This window comes from Mustela nigripes, chromosome 16 (genome assembly GCF_022355385.1).
Source record: "Mustela nigripes isolate SB6536 chromosome 16, MUSNIG.SB6536, whole genome shotgun sequence".
NCBI lineage: Eukaryota > Metazoa > Chordata > Mammalia > Carnivora > Mustelidae > Mustela > Mustela nigripes.
The window spans coordinates 6,156,673-6,180,431 of NC_081572.1; the positions used below are offsets into that span (position 1 = coordinate 6,156,673).

A 23,759-nucleotide genomic window follows, 5' to 3' on the forward strand; every position below is an offset into this window, starting at 1 on the left:
CCCAAACCACCCAAGGACGATGTTCTTGCTCAGGAGGGCATCGGTCAGTCAAGGGTATCGTGGAAGGGGTGTCTTTTCACACCCTGCTGGCCGGCAACACAGACGCGGCTGCCACAGCCTGCTGGGACTTACGGCTGTGCCACACGGTGCACCCACAAGAAGGCACAGCGGTGCCATTCTCGTGCCCTGAAGTGGGCAGAGCCGACCCGGGGACTTCAGGAGTCCTGGCCTAGCCTGGGGGCAGCGGGGACACTGCATGGGCGTGTGAAGAAGTCTGGGCCTAGCTCGGGCTCCATCCACAACACGTGATCCTTGTCGGGACTGTGTTACCCCCGCCCCTTCCCGGCTCTCAGGAGTCCCCGGAAGCCCACCACCTTCCAGCTGCGCTGTGAGCACACACGGCCGTCTTGGCAAGGGTAAGGAAGGAATGAGAGGAGAAAGGAAGCCTCGAAAGGTCTCTCACTCACCAACCCATCTCATCAGGGAGGTCAGGATCTGCAGGTACTTGGTTTTCTGGACGTCGAAGAAGGTGAAGGGTCCAAGGAGGAGAGTGAAGACAGCCTGGGGGACAGAAACACGTGTGAAGGGGGCAGGGGCCGGGAGCGCGTGGAGATGCGCGGACACGCTGTCCACATGGCCCCTGCCTGGCGGCCGGTCCTAACCACGGTGTGCACCCGGGTCAGCAGAGGCTCCCCAGGGGCCGACAGCATCGCAAGGGTATTCCCTGGGATGCAACAGAAACCCAGAGCCGTGCTTTCTGGCTGTTCCTTATGCCTCCTGTCCTGAGACAACTTTCTGGGCATGACCCCCAGGGACACCCCAGGGACATTGCCTGATATTCCTCTTTAGCAAATGCTGAGGGTTCCTGGGCCCTGCACGGAGCTGGGAACAAGCCCCAAGGAGGTGTGGGACAGCAGCAAGATGGGGATCTGAGAGGAAGCCAGGCACACCCTGGACCCCCAGGTCTACTGGGCAGACCGCACACAGGGAGGAGGGGACCCAGGGGCCCCCACAGCGCAGCACACGGGAAAGAACGCTGTGCTGAAGGTTCAGAGGAAAGGATCGATCAGGATGTCGTCCATCAGCAATGTTTGTGACTTCAAGAGAAGGGAAAGCCTGGAAAGCCAGAGCCAGAGCCAATGGCTTCCAGGGCAAATCTCTCAGAGGACTATCCTGGACCAAGAAGAGAAGGAACCGCAGCCATGAAAAGTGGGGCTTGAGTTTGGGGCTCAGTGCTCTTCCTCCGTGGAGAATAGGGAAAACCAAGCGGTTACTCAGAAAAAAAAGAATTCATACCCTATCTTAGAAAACCAGTCGGTGGGAAATTTGAACCCTCTCTGCAAAGGAGAGTGGGGGTAAGCCTGGCACAGCACAGCCGGGCTGGGGGCTGAGGAAGGTTAGGATTTCCATGCCAAATTGGCTGCTCAGGGAGCAGAGGAATTAAAAGCTGCTGGTTGGCGCTACGATGATGGTACCATTTCCAATCTGCCACTCGGAAGCAGCAGACGCAACAGACCTTATTAACATTTACATGGCGCCCGTTTTATCACGTTAATGTTAATGACACTCGCCAGAGGTGCAGCGGGTGGTGGAGACCCGAATGTGGCGAGCAGCCGGGCTCTGGCCCCGTGAGCTGGGGGGGGAGACATCGCAGCTGCTCCGCCTGGCGGCCAGTCCCCCCACTCCCTGGCTGCCCCGTGACAGGGTGACAGGCAGGCGGGCGCTGGCGGAAGGGGGGCTGTGCCCGTCCCTCCCCCACCATCATCCGCAAGGAAAGCGGGAAGTGGGAGAAGCTGTGACCTCTTATCCAAGTCCATTATCACTGTGAGGATGACACCAGAGACGAAAGTACTGCTTAAGGAGAAAGCTCTAATTAGCTGGGGGACAGGGCCTCCAGGCAGGCTCCGGGGCTGGGAGACTTCTGGAAAGGGCTTTCTGCTGGGGGCCTGGAGCCAGCTCTGCTTCCGCCAGGAGGAGGGGAAGCGCCATTAGGCTAGGGGTGCCTGGGGGGTGGGAGCAGGAGCGGGGCGGGGGTGGGGGGGGTGGGGGCGGGGGAGGCGGTGGCCTGGTGCCCTTGCAGGCCAGACTCAGGCAGGGCCTGCAGCCGCACAGCAAGCCCGCAAGCGGCACCATCAGTTTGTCCTTTAGGAGAATAACCACTTCAGGGAAACTTCAACAGGATTTCTTTCTTGAAGGGCAGAAGAGAGAGAGCCTCAAGGAAGAACACATACAAAGCCACTTGCCACAGATGTTTCCAAACAACGCCGGGCTGCTCAAAACCAGACTCCTGCTGTGTCCCCTGGCAAGCGTGGGGGCCTCCCCTCCGACCCACGGTGCCCACCGCTCGCGCTGGACATTTTCTTACGGGCAGCTTATGTGGGAGGTCAGAGCTCATCTCTGACGCCTAGAGACTCGTTTTCAGAAGGTTCTACTATGTAAAACCAAGGCAGGGGAAGCAGGGGAGGCGGGTGGCAGGTGGGGAAGGTATGCAGCAGAACCAGCCCCAAAGGCAGGCAGGGAATCCTGCTCCAGCCCGGGTCCTCTTCCAGATGCTAGATCCGTCTTCATCCCCTCCCCACCGGCAGCTGTTCACCAAGATCGTTTTCCATAAAAGGATGCATTTTATAAAACCCTGCAGGGTGGGATCCCCGTCCCCCAAGAGCTTCCCTCTTTTTAAAGACACTAAGCATACAGGCGCACCTGAAGAGTCGAGCAAGAAGTGTACGTGAGACGCCATCGGAGTCGTGGGGAGCAGGAGTGCAGGGGGGCTCTGAATGAGGGTCTGCACTGGCCTGGACCTCCCACATCTGGGTCTAGGGCCGGCAGCGGGGCCTGGCGGTAGAGGGTTGTTCTGGAAGATTTGGTCAACAGCAGAGACACCTGTGGCGGGCCGGCGGCCGGGATGTGGTTTTAAGGCCCAGGACACAGATGGACCCCACCACTCTGTGAGTGGGAAGCACAGGGCCCGGATGGTCGGAGCAACCATGCACAGACCCCCAACGGCAGCCCTGGCCCTCCACGAGCTCACGCATCGGAGGGAGCCCGGACCAAGACACACGGCACAGGCTGGGGCTAATTAAGGAACAGGTGTCCTCTGCAAATTAGTTAGAGCCAGACTCGGCGCCCGCAGGGGCCGGCATCAGAGCCGGAAAGGATGCCATGGAGCGGCTGCTGCCAGGTCTCTGGGAAGAACGGGGGCACGGGAGGAGAAGCGGCCCCCATGTGCCCAGGGTCTAGCGGGGACGGAGATCATCTCTGAACGCTGAACAGCCAAACGTGGCACCTCCTGTTTTCCCTTTCCTTCTTCAAAAAGAGGAGATAAAAAGCCAAGAGGCAGCCTATCCTCTCGGGTCTTCTCGTCTAGCCCGTATGACATTATAAATTAACCGACTCCTGAGCAATGGTTCAACCCCCAAATGCCATTGATCAGTTCAGACTCAGCCTCTGTTCAAGGACTCTCGGAGCCCAAATCATTCCAGGAGGCAGGGACAGAACCTGCGGCAGCCAAACGTGTTCCAGAAGGAGAAAAAGGAATAAAGAGCAATTCTTTGGTTTCTAATGAAATCTTCAAATTGGTCACCGGAACGAAGTCTGAGACAGACGTGCGAAGGTGCAAATGGGGTGGCTCGGGCCTCTTCTCTGTGTTTAACTGAACTCTTCTCCGAGTTTAAACGTGTACCAAAGGCCCCAGGGCAACCTTGCCAGTGTTGATGGACACAAGGCAGCCCACGTTGCTAAGGCCCCGCAGCAAGGCTTGGGTGTGGCTCTACAGGGTCCTGGTGGCCTTCTGGATTCGTCCACAGTTCCATCCAGCTGCCTCTCTCCTGCAACCCCGCGCAGGCAGCACACCACTCACCTCCAGCCGCTCCGGCTCAAGCTCCCAACAACCTCTGTCTCCTTCCTCACTCTCTGTACCAGCGTCTTGTGACTGCAGAACTTGGTGGCTTAAAACCACAGAAATGTTATTTCTTACGGTCCCACAGGGGAAGTGGAGCACAGAGCATGGGCTCCTGACCCTGCCTGGCTGGGGCTGGGGTGGGGACGCCCAGGGGAACTTTAAAGAGAAAGGGATACCTCAGATAGGAGAAACCACGTAGACAAAAGGCAGGGGAGAGTTCAGGACTGTCCTCCTGCGGAATCCGTCTTGGTCCTTTTGTCCCTGTCCTCTCCTTCCTGGGGCCAGAGCCAACTGGTGCGTGTCGTCCCCCACGCTTAGCCCCAGCCACACCTGCGCACAGAGTTTCACTCTCCCCCTCTCTTACTTCCATTGCCTTCTAAGCTCTGCTCGGGGACCAGTGTCCTCTGCATGGAGCTCCTCCCTTGGGCTCACACACACAGTCGGGCACCTAATTCTGCCTAATTCTGGTAGATGCTGAGCTGCTGTCTCATGGGTTGATTTTTTTTTTAAGATTTTATTTATTCATTTGACAGAGATCACAATTGGTGGAGAGGTAGGCAGGGAGAGGAGGAAGCAGGCTCCCTGCTGAGCAGAGAGCCCGATGCAGGGCTCGATCCCAGGACGCTGGGATCATGACTTGAGCTGAAAGCAGAGGCTTTAACCCACTGAGCCACCCAGGTGCCCCTCATGGGTTGACTTTGCGTCCACAAACCCTGCGCCCGGACAGAGTGCGAGCAGCAGGACGGCAAGGCCTGCGTCCTTGTTCACGCCAGCACCCAGGGGGCTTGACACATGTGACGTGCCCACTGAGGACCTGCAGAATATAGCGGATTTGGTGGGGAAGCGCCTGGTGGAGAGGTAACCCTGCAGCAGGGGCAGAGGCCACCCCTGTCTTGCTGACTTGCCTCCTACCCTCGACCAGCCCCTCCTGCCACGGGCAGCATCTGAGCTGGCAGAGGGCAGTGCACACAAGTGGGCAAGCCACCCACTCCGCCTGAGCGCGGCTCAGTGTGTCGGGAAAAGATCTCTTCCTCAAACAGGTGTGAAATCAATATGTTTTGATTTAGAAAGAGCAAACTGAAACAGCGTTTGCTCTGAGCAGACCCACTGGCTTTAGGAGAGAATGCTATTCAGCCCCAATAAGGAGAAAAGGCTCTGAGAAGAGCCCAGGGCTCTCGGCTGCCCTCTGCATCCCCTGGACCCCTAGCAAGGAAGGGGCTCGGACCCCAGTGGGCTGTGCCCACTCTGTGAATCCGCCAGGCACCCAGAAGGGCAATGTCTTAGAAGAAACCTAATGTCAAGAACCTAATGTCAAAGGTCTTCAAAGCAGGGACTCTTCCCATGCCTGCCTCTGGGAGACCGTGGATTCACCGTCCCCAGACAGACCGCCCACCCACCAGTTCTTCTCTTACAAAACAAAACGAAAGCCCCCAATCCTGCCTGCTGGCATCTCCTCTCCTGCTGGGGAGACACACAGTGGACCGCACCTTCTCATCAGAACTTGCACTTGGGTGAAAATCACAAGACCTGCAGTCCATCTCCCCTCCCTCAAAAGGGAGGAAGGGCAGGGTGGGGGTGAGGAGAGAGAGGGGCCGGCTGTTCATGGAGACACGGAAGGCAGGAGAGAAGGATGTGCTGAAGAACCACATGGCACAAATGTCCCAAGAACCTCTGAGCCAGTCCCTGGGACAAAGACTGATCACCGGTCACCTCCTGCGACAGGGCACAGTGAGAAAATCCAGCAGAGAAGAAGTCCGCGGACTGTCGATCCGGCGGGGAAGGCTCCCTCGAGGCCCTGTTCCCCAACCTAGATGGAAGCAGAAGGGCAGCACGTGGTGGGGATGAAGGCCAAATGGTCAAGGAAGCTGGCGACGGCCAGCAAGGAACGAAAGTAACGCTGCTGTGGTTCTCTGGCTCCCGGGGCTGGAGAAACCTGCTGGATGGCCCGGTCCTGGAGTGCCTGGTTTATTGAGTTCCTCTAAAAATGAGGGTTTGGGGGCTCACCTGCTTGTGGCCCCCACAGTGCAGCACGGTGGAGCTTCTAAGGGATCAGGGTTCAGCCACCAGCAGCTGCCTCTGCGTGCCCCACCCTTCAGCTCCCGCAGTGTCAGTGTAGAAGGCGGCGGATACACCCAGAGCCTCCTGGTCTTGGGTTTGGGGTGGGGTGGGGGATGGACTTCTCCGTTAATTTAGCAAGAGTGACAAAGTAACAAGTCTTAGGGGGTGGAACGGGGACATACTGCCTCATCTGCCCTAAACACGCGGGGATCCCCAGGGGCTGACCGTGGAATCCGTGGACTCGGTGCGCACGGGGCCGGCAGGGGCAGGGACCTGCTGATGGCATGGCTGAGCTCCGGACGGATCCCGGAGGCTCTCCCAAGTGACAGAGACAACGAGCCCCCAGATGACAGGGCGGCCCTCGTTCCAGGGTGCCAGGGGTTAAGAATTAATTGGGGTTAATGACAACGCAGCATGAACCCATCCCTTAACGGGAACTGAACTTTCAAGGTGTCCTTGAATGCGGGAAGGAGTGTTCGAGGATTCTATTTTTATTTCTCAAGTGGCTGTGCGCATTTCGGTTTGGGAGTTTTATTTTCCCAACTTGAATGACAACGTCTGGGGATTCATCCACAAAGGAGAGGAGCCCAGAGTCAGCGAGGGGCCGCGGAGGGACCACGGGCTTCTGGACCACGGGCGTACGCGGTGCTGGGGTTGGCCTCCTGACGCCGCCCTGGCTAACCACGAGCCCCCCGAGTGTGACAGAACCTCTCAAAGCACGTCGTGTGTGCACAGGGGGCCGACAAACATTGGCCCTGCCCATGACCCCAACGGCGACAGCCGGCACCCACGTTCTCACACCCCATCGGTCCTCCAGACACCGCAGGTCAGGGAACACAGGGAGCTGGGGCCCCGTGAGGCCCTCTGGCCAAAGAAAGAACATCAGGTCGCTCCTATTCTTACCGGACTTCTGTCACCTGCACCCAAGTTCAATAACGGCCCGGATGCTTTGGTGGGGAGCTCAAGTTCTTCCCAACCAGACAGAAAGGCTCGGCCATCGTGCAGAGGACGGTGAGAGCCTGACAACAGGTGTGGGTCTGAATCCCAGGCGGCAGCCTCTGTGCGCCAAGCCCAGAGGACCGTTATCACAGCTCATTTGCCAAAACCCTGCGATCGGATGCACCACCCCATCTAAATTCCACAGAATCCAGACCCACAGGGATGGGTGCTTGCACAAGAAGCTCCAGGAGAAGGGGGTTCTCCCACAGGGCAGAGCCGAGCAGCCACCTTCTGAAGGCCCAGCCCAGTGAGCGGCTGGCCCAGCGCACGAGCAGAGCCTCTCTGTGGGAGGAAGCTACAGGTTCCCCCAGCCCAACCGAGATGGGGAAGCAGCGGGCCCTTCACCCACTCATCCCTTAAGTTCCGTGTCCCTGGGGGGAAGGAGTAACGGAGACAAAGCGAGCTCACCTTCCCACCCACAGCACAGAAGAGCACTGACCCCGCCCCCCCCCCCGCCGCCGCCATGTGCTGCTGAGGGTAAGTTACAGCATCTTACTGTCTCTGCGCCACCGCCACCGTCTCCTAGAAGGGACTGGGCAAGGCCTACTGAATGCACGGAGAGATGGGAGATTCAGGGAATGCCTGACAATAAAAACAGAGAGCGGCTGCCCGGATATTCTGAAGAAGCGTGTTTCTGGCACACACGCTCTTCTCCAGCTATCACCTTGAGACGTCCTGCAGGAGAAAACCAAGTCCACTTGCTTCAACCGATTCAGCCCCACTTGGAAACTGTGAACGCAAAGACATGTCCTACCTGCAAAAGGCAAGTGTGTGCTTGCTGGAAGAGGCCAAGCCCGAGACGGGAGGGTGCTGGGCTCTGAGCAAAGGCAACAGCAAGCCGAAAGGTAGACTCCTTAGGGCGCACCTAGTGGCTGAAGCCACAGAACAGAGGCAAGAAACCAAACCCGCACGGCAGCCAATCGGACCAGGGTCAGGAGGTCGGGCAGGAGAAGAGATGTGCTCCACTGCCAATTAACTGGGAAGAAGGTGAAGCTCTGGGCGCCCTCCCCGCAAAGCTGCATGCAGGCCACTGAGGTTGCACTTGGACAAGTTCTGCGGGCCTACTGGTGCAAACCTTGTCTTGACACCGGGGAGTGTGGAAAAATGATTTTGGGGAGAAGCTACAGGTGGGGCGGCTGCTCCCAGCCATGAACATGCAGACCGCTCTTCTGTCACAAGCCCAGAACAGCCCCTCCTGGAGGCTGCGAAGGGGTTGGCAGGAAAGAGAACAGATGAGAATCTCTTGGACACAGGCTGCGTGGGGCGAGCGCTCCCAGACCACCCGCACCAGTTCCGAGGTTCCGGGAAGGCCGGACACAGGCTGTCCTGGCTCCTGCAGCACCGCTGGCCAACACCCGAGGAGCCTAGGTGACAGCGATCCCAGCCCTGTCAGCCTGGAGATGGCCAGGGCACTCACAAGGCACTGCCTGGGCTCAGTTACTCCCTGAACACACTAACTGGAATGCCGCCTGTGACCGTCTGACAGCTGAAAGCATCCCCAGGTTCCTTCCTCCAAATCTTCTGCTTCTCTTTTCTCAGGGCAACTGGAAACAAAGCAGATCTAGGAAAGGACCCAAATGACCTCCTTCTCTGAACCCTTTGCTCTCAACATCCCCTGCCCTACTTAGATGAGACAGAAATCTTCAGTTAGGAACCTGAGGTTTGTAATCTATCTTTATGGTTTGTCCTCTGGGAGGCCAAAAAAAAAAAAAAAAAAAAAAGCGCATCTCCTCCTGAACCCATGGATGACAAAAAAGAAAGATCAAGAAATTCATCCCAAATTTCTACCATCAAGGAGCGTGATGTCGTACTGGGGAGCCTGGCTGCTGAGCACTGTGTTAAAGACGTGTGGGACAAGGAGCTACCTGGGAGGGAGTGACAAGATACGACCCATGGCAGGTCCCCCTCAGGTCTGAGGCCTGGCCATGCACCGCCCAGAAATGGGTCCTGTGCCATGACCGTGATGGGACACAGACGGCATCTTTCCAGAATGCACAGTCTCCCAGGCAACCGTCTTCACTATCACATCACCATCTCTGGCCCCAGCCTCTCGGATAGGACATGTCCCACACACCTGGCCCAGGTGCTACCCTACCCAGTCATCTCCAAGCCCCCCGCTGGGAGATGGTTGGGGCCGCATCTGGAGGGGATGCTATTGGCAGGGAGAAGAACTGTGCCCACGAACAGGCCACTCTCACGCCAGAGCCTCTCCCTGCCCAGAGCCATCACCTAGAGAAGGCTTTGCCTTGAACATCAGGGAATCCACGCCAGGGGACAAGCACCTCCCGAGCACCCACGCACAGCATCTTCTGTCGAAGACTTCTTGACCCCAACACTGTGGGAATGGATTACTGGCTCCAGTTTAGAAAGCCGAGCTAAAGGAGATAAAATAATTTGTCAAGACCTTGTAATGACCAAGACATGGCTGAGATCAGAACTTAGGCTGTGTGAATTCGAGGCTGGTCCCCTTCTTAGAGTGTTTACCGCCTCCCTTGGTTCTGCCCTACAGAAAGTCTCTCCACCACCTCCACCCCCAGGAAAGCTGCCTCCCTTGGGGGCAGGGGCAGGGGAGCTGGGAGGGCCCGGTGGCATCAGCCTGGCATGGCCGCTATCCCCCTCACATCCTACTGGAGGACAGGACTGCGTGCCTATGCTGTCTGTTTCTTAGCTGAAAAGCCAGATGGTGCCCGGTGGTGGGCAGGGTTCCAAGGATTTGATGCCAGAGCTGCAACCCTTGTGGTTTGGGGGGGGGATAGATAAATATTGTGGAAAACCCATATAGTCACTTACTTAATGATTATATGCCATCCGGGCTTATTAAGGGCAGCCTGGCTCCTTGCAAGCAGGAGAGAGACAGAGATGGGTCCACACACACCCGCCCAGGTGGGAAAAGAGGCCTGACCTTGACTGAGGAGGGCCTTACGGACAGCGATGACAGGAGGTGTGCGGGACAGAGCTGGTGTGTGTGAGAGGAGGGCTGAGGCTCTGCCTGGGACACAGACCTGCCTTTGAGCCTGGCCCAGCCTAAGACTTCACTGCTTGCATTTTGGGCACTAAAGAGGGGGTGGCAGATGGGGTGCCACCCCAGACTTCCTGGCATGTGCTTAGCTCCTGACTGTGGCCCCCTGAGTGCCCCTAAGGCCATTCTGAGGGGTCACTTTGTCCCGGCAGAGAGGCACAGAAGATGATCTGTACCTTCAGGAAAAGAAGAGAAGCCAGCTGCACGTGGAATTTTTCTGGCCGTGGCCATTAGCGGTGATGGGCCGCGGGCATCGGCAGCCCCAGGGGCTTACAGAGGGACCGCACGGGGCCAGCCACAGATCCCGCGGGGGCAGCACACCCTAGTGCTCTCGCTCGTTCCGATGTTCACGGAGCAACTGCCCTCTGTGAGGCCCATGCTGGTTCCAGATGTGTGGGTCAGGCACAGCCCTGACCTCGAGAGGCTCCCAGGGAGACCAAGTAACTGAAGACACAAGGAAATCCAATTATCGCCATGGGAGGGGTTGGGGGGGACAGTAACGGCCGCAGGTGTCTTGAAAGGAGGCCCCCAAGTTCAGTTCTGAACGAGTGAGTGCTTGTCAGACTCTGAAGCAAGGGAAAGGCCCTGGACGGGCACAAAGTCGTGAGAGCGCCCAGCACCTCTGCAGGACAGGGGCCAGCGAGTGTGGGGCAGTGGTGAGAGAGAAGCTTCCAGAAGGAGACTGGAACAGACCACACCACGTGAAGAAGCATAAATGATGCCTTATGGAGAGGAACTTCTAACACGTTTTAAGCAGGGAAAGGACAGTCATATTTACCTAAAACCAATGTTGAAAAAATGAAGTAACAGAAAAGCTCCGTGGCTTTGGGGCAAGTCTCGTGCTGGAGGCAGCCAGGCCTGCGCTATAGGGACTGGGGGAGGCTGAGCACGGCCTCAAGCTCTCCTGATTCCTCTCGGGAGGACTCCTCTCTGTCCCAGTGGGATAAGGCTTAAAAGGGACTGCACTGTGTTACAGCGGCAAAAGGAAGAAGGCACAGCGGGGAGGTCCCGGCTAGGGGGCCATGCGATAAACTGCTAAAAGTGCCACCTGGGCCCTTGCAGTGAGCCCCACGGGAGCCAGAGCGAGTGAGCAGACGCCGAGACATTAACTTCTCCCGCGCTGCAGGCTTGGCGTACTGGTTCTCACTGTGTAACCGCTGACATCTCTTCACGGGGAATCAACGCCAGCTCTGTGCCTTGGTCCAGCATGCTGGAGGTCAAGGCAGGGGAGACCAAGGTAGACAGCACAACCTCCCCCACGGCGGGGCTCTGCCGCACCAACGAGAAGGCTAGAGGTACTCTTCTGGCTTGGCCACGTGACCCTGGGCCTGGGAAGAGCTGTCCGGGGCAGGCTCGGGGTCAGCTGGTCCTCGGAGGTCCTTAGAACCAGAGGCCTTGAGGGGAGCTGGGAGACTCTGTGGTGAGGGACGGGGGCGGGGAGCCTCTGGGCCATCCGTCCTGCCCCTCTGTGGTTCCCTTGGAGAATAGCACCCACCCACCCACCCAGCCATCAGCCCCCAACCACCTGATCCGGTCAGGAGAACTAGCTGGATACTCGGGGTGGCCGGCGCATGGGCCTCCTGGACCTTAGAACCCGCCGAGCTGACAGCATCTCCAGGAACCAGCTGGAATCAGCTTGCTTTTAGTGTCCCTGTCCCGAGGCTGTGCGGAGGCTGAGCCATCGCTCTCTGTCACCTCAGCGGCTGGCTTGTGCGCAGCCCCCGACGAGAGCGCCAGCTGATGGCTGCAGGTGTTCCTGGCGTCCGCCCTTCCTCAGTCCACTCTTCCCGCCTGTCTCTGTGCAGGAAGAGTGGATGGCGGTGGGAATGCTGGGCACTGGGGCTGGAGGGGAGGGAGGGAAGGAAGTCCGGTGCCCTGAACACGGGAGCCCCGCGGAGAGGAGCACAGGCCAAGCTGGCTCCACCCCTTCTCCGCTGACGTCAGACCTTGAAATAGACAGATGGGGGAGCAGGAGTCTTTGCCGACACTGAGTAACCTTGGAGGTGGGGAAGGAGGGGAGACAGGGCTTCGAGCTCGCTGATGAACAACTCTGTCCACCCAGGTAGAAGAAACCGCACTGACATCCCCCGCTTCCTCTCTAGTCGATCGATGGCCAGGGTGAAAGGCCTCTCGGTGGGGCTGGCACGCTGTGGGCTCTAAGAGGGAGCCGAGAGCACCATCCACAGGGATGCAGGAGGGACCTGCTGGCCCTGGTTAACAAAGAGGGCAGTAGCAACGGGAGGCTGCTGGAGCCCCTTCTCTCCCTGGGACACGCAGAGCCTGCAAACAGTCTGATCAGAGGAGGGATGCTGTTCTCTGTCTGCACTGGAGTGCGTGAGGCATAATTCCAGCAGGACACCTGTGGACGTGGGGCCATCGTCTTCCCCTGGAAGGGGCAAGGCACAGGGAGCCCCTAAAGGCTGCCTCCACAGCTGCAGCCTGGGGGTGGTTCTCGCAGGGGGACCGTTTGCCAGGGGACAGGTCCTCAGCCGGCGGAACCTCTCAAAGGGGGGAGGACACAGATCTCCCCTCAGAACTGGTCAAAGGTGCAGATTCCTGGGCCTCGGAGCCTTGACCCTGCTACCGTGGGCCGGGGCTGGGACCCAGAAATGTAGAGTTTCAACAAGTACCTGAAGTTGGTTCCTGGAACCAAACCTTGAGACACAGCCGAGGCTCATGGTCCGGACCAGGGGCAGGCAGAGAGCTGGACGGTGTTCTCGGGGGGCCGCGCACCTGCCTCATGGCTGGAGCATGACCTCCCTATGGCGGCGAGGGGTCCACGTCACAGCCCCACCAGTCGGCACCCTGCACCCGGTCCGGATGTCTCTTTCCTCCTCTTGTCAAGGTTTCTGGAGAATGTCTCACTCAGTGGCTGGAGGAAGTCCCTCCCACAGCCAAACTCAGGACGCCCTGCCGTGCCCCGTGACCCTCCCCTCCAGACTCACACCTGCTCGGAGGGGAGCTCTGCCGCACCTCCCTCTGCACTTGAAGGCTTATTAAAATGTACCTTGGTCTGCTCTCAGCTCAGCCACGAGACAGCCCGAGCTCATGCTAATTAATCAGATGGCATCATTAATATGCACCCTAACTGTTCAGCTCCCTTGATGCCCATCACGGCTCGGGCCCCAGGCATCTCTGCAGGCTGCAAGCCCTCTGCACTCCCTTGCCTCCTGCCTTCTCCGGTGGGTTAGCCGGTGGTCCAGAGAACACGCCCAAAGACGCTTTTATTCTGGGCACGGTTTGCATGGCGAGCCCCGCTGGCTGGAACGCCGGCAACACAGAGGAGTGCAGTTATTATCTTAGAATGAGTGCTTTATTTAATTAAACAATTACTGCTGGGGCCCTGGGGCGCTATTTAGAAAGACACCAGCTTCTGCTCACAACAGACACCCTGTGACAGAGAGTGAGCATCGCCCACAGACCCCGGCAGGGCCCTCACAAGTACCACACGTCCTCTATGCAACGAAGGCATCACATGGGCCCAGGGCAGGAGGCGAAAAACGGGTTGGCAGGTACGGTTTCCATCCGGGTTAACCCAAAATATTTACGAACACTCCCCCTTCCTCTAAAACCACGGGCAGGCTGCTGGCTTCTAGACGGTGAGGTTTTTTTTTTTTTTTCCCCTGCACTTTCGGGGGAAATGAAACAGAAAGCGGGGACGAGGGGAGCGGGAGATGTGAAATCAACCAGGACATCTCCTTCAAGCAAAGTCACTTTTAGTTCTTTACTCAGAAAGGGAAGGCCGGAAGCAGAGGGGGCGTGGAGCATGGAGATGGCCTGGGCCACCCTGGTCGGGGTCAGCGTGGAGCAGCTGGAGGGGAAAGGCTGAAAACACACTCAGGTTGGTGCTGGGTCAGCCCGGGATGCTTGTGCAGCGAGGGGCACCAGACACGGAGCCCCACTCGAGCCGCTCACGGAGAAGGCGCGCTCAAGGCTCCAGCTTGGGCTGCCTGGGATCAGTGTGGAGTGTGGGTAAGACAGTCCTGAAAAAGCACAGCGCAGAAGGTCCCCAGCAGGGATGAGCACTCCCCACGGAGACCTATTTGGAAGTTTCCCAACCAAATCGGCCTGTGCAGGAGAGCAGGCCGTGGGTATACACGGACCAAGCCCCACGGAGCTTCCCAGGCAGTGCGGCGAGAAAAGGCATGCACACCCCAGGCTCTCTTGTAGGTGGGCTGCCTGCGTCCACCCCAACCCCACGTCAGCCGCCGGCCTGCTTCCACACGGACCGGGCTCTGGGTCGCTGCACCTGTGCACGTGAACACCTGGAGGCCCCCTTTACGAGGAACAGGCTTCTAAGAGCTCTATTCGGAAATAACTCGTTTTCACACAGTAACATTTTACACCCATTAGAGAAACCAAGTACTCAAGAGAAACCTGCTGCAAACGAACTAACTCTGTGACAAGTAATTAGTTCCGTAATTTGTTTTGTGCGTTTGGACTTTGACACAGGGGGGTTTCTCAGTCGCGGATGGCGCTGGGGCAGGAGTGGCCAGGAGATGGCACACAGAATGATTTCCCCCACCCCGAGACACCTCCCTGGCTGAATGAGGAAGAGGGGTAGGGCGGAAGGGTGAGAATCCAGGCCGATTTATCTGACGTCCGCCCAGGCGCCCAGGAATCAAAACAGCTTGCCCTGGGCAAGTGTTTGTAAGAACGTATTCAGGACTCACCAGACAATGGATATGGTGGCAGGGACCTGGAACATTCCATCAGGGCAGAGAGACACTAAAAGTACCATTGTGACGAGGGAATCTGGGCAGTTTACCTGGCTCAGGAGCTAGGATATAAGCTCCCCCCATGCAGGAATGCAGGACCCCAACCAATGGCAACAGGTGGCTTCTGAGACTTGGGGGGGAGGGACGGTGGGGACTGTCCAGAAGCTGCCAAATTCCCATCACCTGGTATCTTCACTGGGAGCGAAGAAGCGGCAGCACTGGGGACTAAGTGTCACTTTCTAAGCTGGTGTGTCAGGTGTTGGCCGTGGCAGAGGCAGGATGTGGGGGTGATGGATGGCGGGCTTAAAGCCAGCAGACAGGACCCGGGTCCCTGAGAGGCACAGTAAAAATAAAAGCAACAATCCTCTCCCGAAGCTGGAGGAGGAGGCTCGGCTCCAACACCCAGAGGTGCTGGGGATGGGGTCGGGTTCAGCGGTCACCACGGCCCAGGGAGGTGCTACCCGGGTCTGCACTGAGAGGTGAGGGCTGGTTACTGGAGCAATGCTGGGCAGCAGCTGGGCAGGTGCAGGGGATGCAGTGGGGCAGGGGGGGGGGCGCCCGGGTGGCAGCAGCAGCCATGGGCGATTGGCGGGGGCCTGGGGGCTCATGGGGACCCTTGGCAGGAGCTAGAGAGACAAACCGCAGTGCTGGCGTGAGTGACAGAGCAATCTGAGTTTCGTTTAGAAAGGGCTGGGCGGGGGGATGGAAAGCACACCAAAAACCAAGAAGCCATCCCTCGGATGAAATATATAGACAGCTCCCTAGGAAAAAAAAAAAAGAAAGAAAACACACGCCTGTCCCTGTACTATTGATTTCCTTGAAAAGGAGAGACAAGCTAATCCTTTCAAGTCAGTCACTTCAATGTGAGCAATGGTGCCTGTTTGAAGTCAGCATTCCCTCAACATTAGAGACCCAGCTCTTGTCGGGGTAGTGGGCCCACGCGTTTCTGCGGCATCGGGCAGAAATGATTCGTCCTCGAGACCCAGGATCATGGGCTGAAGGCAGGGGCTCAGCACGAGGGGGAAAGGCTCAGGAGGACACTCTGCACAGCTGGCTGAAGACACCGCACGTCTGTATCCCCTTCCCCCTGACACCCACCACACCAAGCTCCTGGGCCAGCCAGGCATGGGTCACGAGGGCTTACCCGGCCCACTGCACCTGCTGTGACTGCCCAGTGCAACTGGCATCTTCCTACGAGTGGGGAAAAGAGAGGCCGAGAAAAACGGGACCTTTCTGAGCATCCAGACAGAGCCAAGGGGAGCTGACAAGGAGCACACTGTGCAGATGAAGGGGAAGGAAAAAAGATGGGCTTCCCTGGTCGGCCGCCACCCCACGAAGGGCGGACTTTGATGTTCCAGACCCCGTAAGCAAGGCCACGCAGCCAGGAGTCACCTCCCAGCCCCTTCCTGGGTCCCGACTCATGTGTGTCAGACAGGGCAGGGTGGCCCAGAGTAGGGAAACTGCCATCAGGCCATTTGTGGGCTTAGGGCCCTGCTCTCCGCTTCCAGAGGGAGCCAGCCCACGAGCCCTGCACAGAGACAGCTCGTTGGCCCCGTCAGTTCCCACAGGCCCTCTCGGGCCACCCTCCTTAGCTAACCGCTGCTGCCTTCACTCCAGGTTCCCAATGGTGACAAATCCAGGGGCAGCATCCATGCGTGTCCTACTGGAATTGTGCTCTGGGGCAGCCGGCGGTGCCTCTGGAGGCGTGCAGCAGGGCTCCCGAGTTCCCGCGTCCTGTCAAGTCACTGCGGCTGCCCAGCCTTGTTGCGCCACGCTAAGTTTCCCTCCTCGCTAGTCCTGAAGGCCTCTAGGCCACCTCCTGCCCCAGAATCGGTAAGAATAAATATTCAAGTGATGGCAGCAGTGACCCACTTATTAGCAGATGCCACAGCCCCAGGGCACAGTGGCTGATGCTGGAAGAACACAGAGAGGGACTGTGGGAGGGACAGGAAACGTCCTTGGGAAGACATGGCCAGCCCTAGTGTTCCTTGAGCGAATGTGAGAAGTCGCCCCACTCTCCAGGCGCGAGGGGCGGCGAGACAGACAGCAAACCCATCGAGCAGATGGGCAGGAGTGCGGGCACGGACCACCGAATGGACACCATCCTTGGGCAGTGCCACCCCTGCCCCTCTGCAAACATCCAGCCCCGAGGGCCGATGACCAGGCACGACCCGCTCCTTCTCCCTTCTCTCTGGCCTCACCAGCAGGGCTGCCCACAAGCCCAGCAAGTCTGTTACCAGGGCCGGAGGACGAGGATGGGAACCCTCCCCGGGGGCCAGGCTCCTGTCCCTGCCTTGGCCATGGGGCCCGGGGTATACACTGCAGCCCTCAAGTCTCAGTTTTCTCTGCTGTGAAGTGGGAGGACACCACGGGCCTTACCACGCAGCCCGGAGGACCCCGTCGGAAAGGAGAAGGTGCGCGGTAACGCGTTACTCCCACGCAAAGCCACCGTAGGAAGGGCCGGTTGAGGCCTGGCACAGGCCGGCAGGTGCGTCACTCTCCTCTCCAGCTCCTTACAAAAGGGACGTTTACCCATTTCAGGAAGAGACCCCTGGGTTTTACAAAAGGGACTGCATGCCGTTTGACACCCTACAGATGACGGAGACAAGTACTGGTGCGCGAGGCCGAGCCAAGACGGAATCAGAAAACGAGACTCGCTGGTTAAAGAAGAAACCAACTGGGACTCCCGGTGAGAGCCTGGGAAGACCTGTTCCAGTGCTACCTAAGCCTGAATTGAATCGCCCTACGCCTGTTGGAAGAGCCCAGCAGGCAGAATGCCCTAACCCCCAACATACACCCCACTTCTTCAAGGGGGTGCCCCGCAAAGGGTGGCAGGTCACCTGCCAGGCACGTGCAGGCTCCCATCTGTCCCCTGGGGCCACCCAGGCCCTGGAGGTGGGTCTCCCAGCTCCTGTTCAAGGCAGGACGGCGAGCCGGGGTGACCTTGTCCTGTCCCAAGGCAGCCCACGACGGGCCCCGCTCCACACCATCACTTTGTGGCTGAGTCTCCAGCCAGGATGAGCTCCGCTCTGCCATCTGCACTCCCGGCTCTGCCCAGCCGGCGCCTGCTGGGCTGCCAGTGACCTAGCAGCATCTGTCCACCTGTAAGAGGCCACAGCCGCTCCTGTGCACCGGGAGGAGCTGTCGGCTCTCAGGGAGTCCCACTGTGGCCCCGGGGCTTCCCTCTGACACTCGAGGGGTGGCGGTAGGGACAGGGCTAGGCCCTGGGCGGGGGGTGGGTGAGGGACTGGGGGGGAGGCACGGCTGGGACCAGGAAGTGAACAAGTACTTGGCAGGCCCTGGACATCAGGGGCCAGCGGCACACGCCCTGCTTCCCAGACACTCGGGACGGTGGGATTCCTGGACGGAACAGATTTATGTACAAGCCTAGCACGACTTCGCCACTGGTCTCTGGCTCCTTCTCACAGCACAGGAGAGAGCCAAGGGCTCGGTTCTGACTTTGTTTCGTAGCAAAGCCAGAGAAGCTCTGCAAAAAAAGAGTCCCAAGACATTCCCCCAGCTTGGAGGCAAGGTTACTGGTTTGAAAGAGTTGGGGGACCCCATAGTTTCCCACATGCCCCAACTCTTTCCCACTGATCCTTCAAAGGAGCAGTGGGGGCGGCTGGTGGGGTTCTGAGAATCCAAGGCCAGCTGACGGCGGGTCTTGATGTTAACCCTCATGGGCTCTTGCCAGCGCCCAGGTCACTGCTGGCTCCAGCTGCAGTGGCTTGTGGGGACGGCTCTGGAAAACACGTGTGACTCACGGGACCCCTGCCTCCTAGCGCCCCACTCTGTGGCTACTCCAAGGAAGGAGAGGGAGAGACTGACTCATATCAGCTGCACTGGCAATCACAGGCTGTGGACGGAGGTCGCAGGGTGGAGGGGAGGAGGAATTTTCCATTTGTTAAGGTCAAGGGCTTCGGGAGGCGACCGGTAGCCGCTGGTGGGAGAAAGCTCCCTTCCTATCATGATGCAGTGCACAGGCTGGCCTCTGGGTATAGTTAATACCCCAAATATTCTCATTCTATGTGTGCATTTCAGGAGCATTCTGGGAAGACACAGAAAAGACTGTTTCCAGAGGACTTTCTGGAAACCACAAAATAAAAGCCTGTATCTTTATTCCCCAGAATGTACCGTCCCAAAATAGCTATGAAGAGATGGTTATTACGGGGCCCGAAACACGCCTGCTGTCCACCTGAGACAGGGTCCCGTGTGCACGGGCTGGGGGGCTTCAAAGCTGCCTGCCGCCTCGCCCCGTATTTTAGCGAAGTCTCGCTGCCGGCAAAATCAGAAACTGCGGGTAGAAGGAGGTGCAGCGGGAGCCTCTAGAAGGGACCGACAGCCTCCTGAATGCGAGTGACTGCGGGGTGGGGAGAGAAGTACAGCCCTCCTCCTTACTGACCTGAAGAGGCTACGGGATGGAAGGCAGACGCGCGGCTGAGCCCCGGGGTCAGATGTGGGAGGGGAGGACGCCCGTCACCCACAACAAGGAGCTCAGGACCAAGGAAGGAAGCCTCCACTTTCGCCAATCCCTCCCAGGTCTGCGGGCGGACGCCCAGTGCCCAGCATGGAGGGGCGGAAGCCACAGACCCTGGGAGCCACATACAAAGCTGTAGAGTAACTCCCGAGAAATCGTGGAGGTCCGTCTGCCTTCAATTCCTGCAGACCAGGCAGAAGAGCACACGGTGACGGAACCCGGCGAAGCCCCCAGCGGCGGACCGGGAGGCAGGGAGGGGGCCCACCGCCCAGCGAGAACAGGCTCTGCTTCCCCCACCCTCCCATCTCTGCAGCCTTTGCAGGCCGAGTGGCAGTCAGCCCTAGGAGTTCTAAGTGCAATATCCGAACGGTGACGGCAGTAATGAATATCTGTCCACTCTCCTGAACGGCTCCTTCTGTTTGCCAGGGAGCCTCCGAGATGCAGGGAGGGAGGCTCTCCTCCCGTGGAAGGAATAGCGAAGGAACAATTGAATAAAGCAATAACCGTGCCTCTAAATAATTTACCAGGCGAATGGCAGCGGCCAATATTCCTAGTACTGGGCATCTGTCTTCCTGGGGGAAGGGATACTCCGGGCAGACTGGGCACAGACCCTAACAGCCTCTCCTGGAAAGAGCACCTGGAAAAGCACCTGAGGTCTGGTTGCTCTGGCAGGTCCCTCTGCCCTGGACATGCACCTGTGTCCGTGCTGAGCCCCTCGTACCCCGTCCTCCATGTCCTCCATCTAGCAGCTAGAGATCGAGGTGGGTCTTAATAGTCACTGATACTTTTGCTAATTTTATCAATGACTGTTTGTTGCAATGCTGAGAGGCTAACAGGCCCCAGCTGTGCTGCCCTCCCGGCTGCCCCCCACCATACGCTGGGGGAGGGGAAGTGGGGAACTGCACCAGGGAATTAACTCGCCACCAAATTCCCACCAGACCTGTGGTGGGGACATCTGAGATAAAATTCTACTAAAAGACAAGCTTCTGGTCACAGGTGAACACGCACAGGTGAACACGCGAGACAAAAACCGGACCATCCGACCGCTCCGGCAATGCAAGAGAAGAAAACCAGTCTCCACCCAGGCTTGGGCCACAGGCCGGCTTCAGCAGGGCCACAGGGTGGGACTGGGAAGGCAAAACCGCCCTCCGGTGGCCCTGGGTTAACAAAACTGTGACCCCGAGCACAGCTGGCAGGACCTGCAGAAAGAAACCTTTCCCAGGATGGGGATAATTAAGTCAAGAGGCCAACTCCCTGAAAGGCTCGGCTCTCTCCCGAACCCTGCCTCCCCCTCCACAGCAGCTAAGTGGCCACGTGTCACACTGCGTGTCACCTCGCACACCTAAATCTGTGTCAGGGCTGAGGAGGAGCAAGAAGAGGCAGAGAATATTAATAGATGCTGCAAAAGGGCGAAGGGAGCGTTTCTGAGTCGCGCGTATACAAGGCAGAGATAAGTAACGGCCTCGGCTTCGTGTCTTATTACCCAAGACCCGTCGGGCACGGTCTCCAGCTCCAGCTCCAACCCGCCCCTCCTGCCCGCGGCACAAAGCAGTCGAGAACAGCCTGGAGATTCATATCCCCCCACCCCACCCCTGCCTGCGGCGAGGAGGGGAGACAGGGACAGAGCCGGGCTGCTCCAGTCAGGAAGCCCGGCATCTCCCATTCGCTCTTGGGCTGGCTGGGAGTGAGGTCGGAACATGGCCGAGTCTCCAGGAAATTCATTCCTGACACTCTAAAGAGCTGTTCCTAGGGTGCCCCTCCCACCCCGAGCTCAGTTTACAAGAGTTCACAGCCAGCAGCTGGCAATGACCTGAATGCCAACCCCAAGCGACGGGTGACTGGGCGTACGGCTATGGTCTCAGTAACGTGATGCGGTTTCTGCCCAGGACCACGGCCCCAGCAACTGGCCAGAGCGTGAAGCTGGGGAGCCTCTCCGATCAGGGAGTAGAGTCCGAAGGTCCCCGGCCAGCCCGGCTGGGCAGGTGTCGAGGCGAGGCCACTCACCAGGTAGATGCGGTAGGCGTCCACACGGCGCAGGGGCCCCCAGCACGGGTCCGTGTCGTTGTGCTTGCTGTCAGCCTCCACACCACAGGATTCGTTACTAGTGGCGCTGCTGGTAAAGAGAAGAGTGGCTCAGTGCGGCCCCTGCTCAGCGGGAAGCAGACAGATGGGCTGTTACCGAGCCTCCGTGCACCCCCACAGCTGCTCCTGGGCCACCCACCTCACTCGCCAGGAGTCACAGTCTCCTGTCCTGGGGCAGGTGCTATGGGCTCCTACGGCACCAGTCCCCAAATAATCTTCCCTAGAGGGCAGGGACGGGGACAGCGGTGTAGGGCGAGTTTGCAAAGGACAGAAAACGGCCTTGGGCCTCTCCGTGCTTTAGATGCCACCATGTTTGCTTGGCACTGGGCTTCTACCGGAAACTCTGCCCTGACCGGCCGAGGAAGGATGTCTGGTTACAGCCAGTGGGGGGGAGGGGGAGGGGGGCACTCACCAGGTCACCTGCATCAGGGAGAAGGGCACGGCGGCAGCGTAGATGGCCAAATCCCCGTACAGGTACGTGATGATGCAGAAATAGAACAAGTTGACCCCCACTGAAAGCAACAGAGTCACCGTCAGGGAGCCACAGAGGCGCCTGGGTTCCTTCCTGCCGGTCAGGCCTCTACCTCCTCCACACCGCTCCTTTCTCCAGGCTGTTCACTTTCTTTCTTTCTTTCTTTTTTTTTTTTTAAGACTTTACTTATTTATTTGATGGAGAGAGAGAGAGTGCGGGAACACAAGCAGGGGGAGTAGGAGTGGGGGGAGTAGGAGGGGGGAGAAGCAGGCTTCCCGCCCCGCAGGGAGCCCGATGTGGTCTTGATCCCAGGACTCCAGGTTTATGACCTGAGCCGAAGGCAGCCGTTTAATGACTGAGCCACCCAGGTGCCCCGAGAATGTTTACTTTCTACACAAAGAAAACAACTAAGTCCTGGGGGCCTGCTCTGGCTGGCTCCACCGTGATGTGGCAGGACACATGGCTGCCCGTGATGGTGCCCTCAGAGAGGCGAAGTGCAGCTGGCATCCTCAGAGGCTCCGAACACGGGCAGGTGCAGGGCAGTGTGAGTCGGAGGCTGGCTGGGGAGGACCGGAGGGCCCTTCACGCTTGGGACAGGCTGCCTGGGCAGGAGGAGTGAGGCCCTGAGTCGGGAACCTGAGCCCGAGGGCACCTGGGGCTGGGCCCTGTTAACAGCCACCCAAGGACTCTATGAGAAAGGCTGGTACTGAGGCCCTGAAAAGCAGAGAGAACCAAAAATGGTTCAGCTTCTAAAGCTGAAATCAAGAGGGTAAAAGCCCCTGATTTCCAAAGACTATGTGCCTCATTCGGGGTCTGACGGATCACTGAGCCCCAGGTGGGACTGGAGTGCTGGTGACCGAGGGGGCAGCAGGCGGGGGCGCTCAGGAGGAGCTCATGGTCAGCTCACTGCCAGGGAGAATGCTGCCTTTGGAAGGTGCCCGTGGAAGCAGACCCGGCTCCCTTCTCCCTCCAGTGGGGTCAGATCCAGGTATTGGAGACACGGGCTCCAGCCCCGGTGCCACCGACCTGGCTTCCCAGCCACAGCCAGTCCCTGACCATCTCCTGTCCTGTACAGTGAGGATTCCACCTGTGCTAAATTCCATCTGTGATTCCAGCTTTAAAGACCACGTGTAGGAACACCTGGGTGGCTCATTGGGTTGAGCCTCTGTCTTCGGCTCAGGTCATGATCTCGGGGTCCTGCATTTCGAGTCCCGCATCGGGCTCTCTGTCGGGCATGGAGCCTGCTTCCTCCTCTCTCTCTCTCTGCCTGCCTCTCTGACTACTTATGATCTCTCTCTGTCAAATAAATAAATAAAATCTTTAAAGACCAGGTGTAACAGCTCTGAAAAAAGCGTCCAGGTCCTACAACCTCAGGGTCATGGCCACAGACAGCCTGTCTCAAACTCCTGTTCAGACTGACTGCTTGTGTTTGATGTCACGAGTCTCAAGCTCCTGGCTTCCCTGAGAACAGAAAGAAAAATGAAGTGACAGGTCCCTTCTAATCCTGGTGGCTCAGAAGAGCCTCTAGGGTCCCCAAGGGGAAAGCTGGGGACATGTTCCTTCTGGGCTATTTGAGGTCAGCTCTGCTCCGAGGAGTCTGGGGAAAAAAAGACAAGGAAAATACGGTCCTTGCGAGAACCCCTGAGGGCCTCAGATACCACCGATGTCTAAGCTCAGGGTTCCCGGGGGGTCGGGCTACCGCTCACCACCCTGGCCCCAGGTACAACCTGTGCCCAGCTTGTCTTTCTGCTCTGACGCCAATGCTCTCTGCAGAGAGGCACTGTCCCCTCCCCACGCACCCTCCTGTCCACTTGCCTGTGCCTGCAATGTCAGCTCTGTTTATCAACGGCCATTGGCCCTCCCTGATCCATAAATTTCATTACTAGACGCAGAACGGGAGGATCAATGAGCTTCCAGAGAAGACAGCAATGACGACGCCTGGCACTGCTAGCCACAGGGAGTGAGCCGGGACCCCCGGGGGCTTGTTGGGGAGGGTGGCAGTCCCTCCGAAGAGAACGACCCTTGATTTAGGAATA

At 58.5% G+C, this 23,759-nt stretch overlaps 1 protein-coding gene across 2 annotated transcripts in view; it reads right to left on the reverse strand.

The window, feature by feature from the left end:
- TMEM104 (transmembrane protein 104) overlaps positions 1 to 23,759 on the reverse strand; it is a 54,055-nt gene that overhangs the window by 16,322 nt on the left and 13,974 nt on the right. Inside the window, exons 7-9 of one of the 2 annotated variants that reach the window (XM_059378755.1) lie at positions 21,664 to 21,763; positions 21,174 to 21,279; positions 468 to 561 (exon numbers count right to left, since the gene is read on the reverse strand). In XM_059378755.1, the coding sequence (XP_059234738.1) occupies positions 468 to 561; positions 21,174 to 21,279; positions 21,664 to 21,763 (300 nt within the window). Of the gene's footprint in view, positions 1 to 467; positions 562 to 21,173; positions 21,283 to 21,663; positions 21,764 to 23,759 lie in introns of both variants that reach the window. The other variant, XM_059378754.1, reaches the window with a different exon arrangement.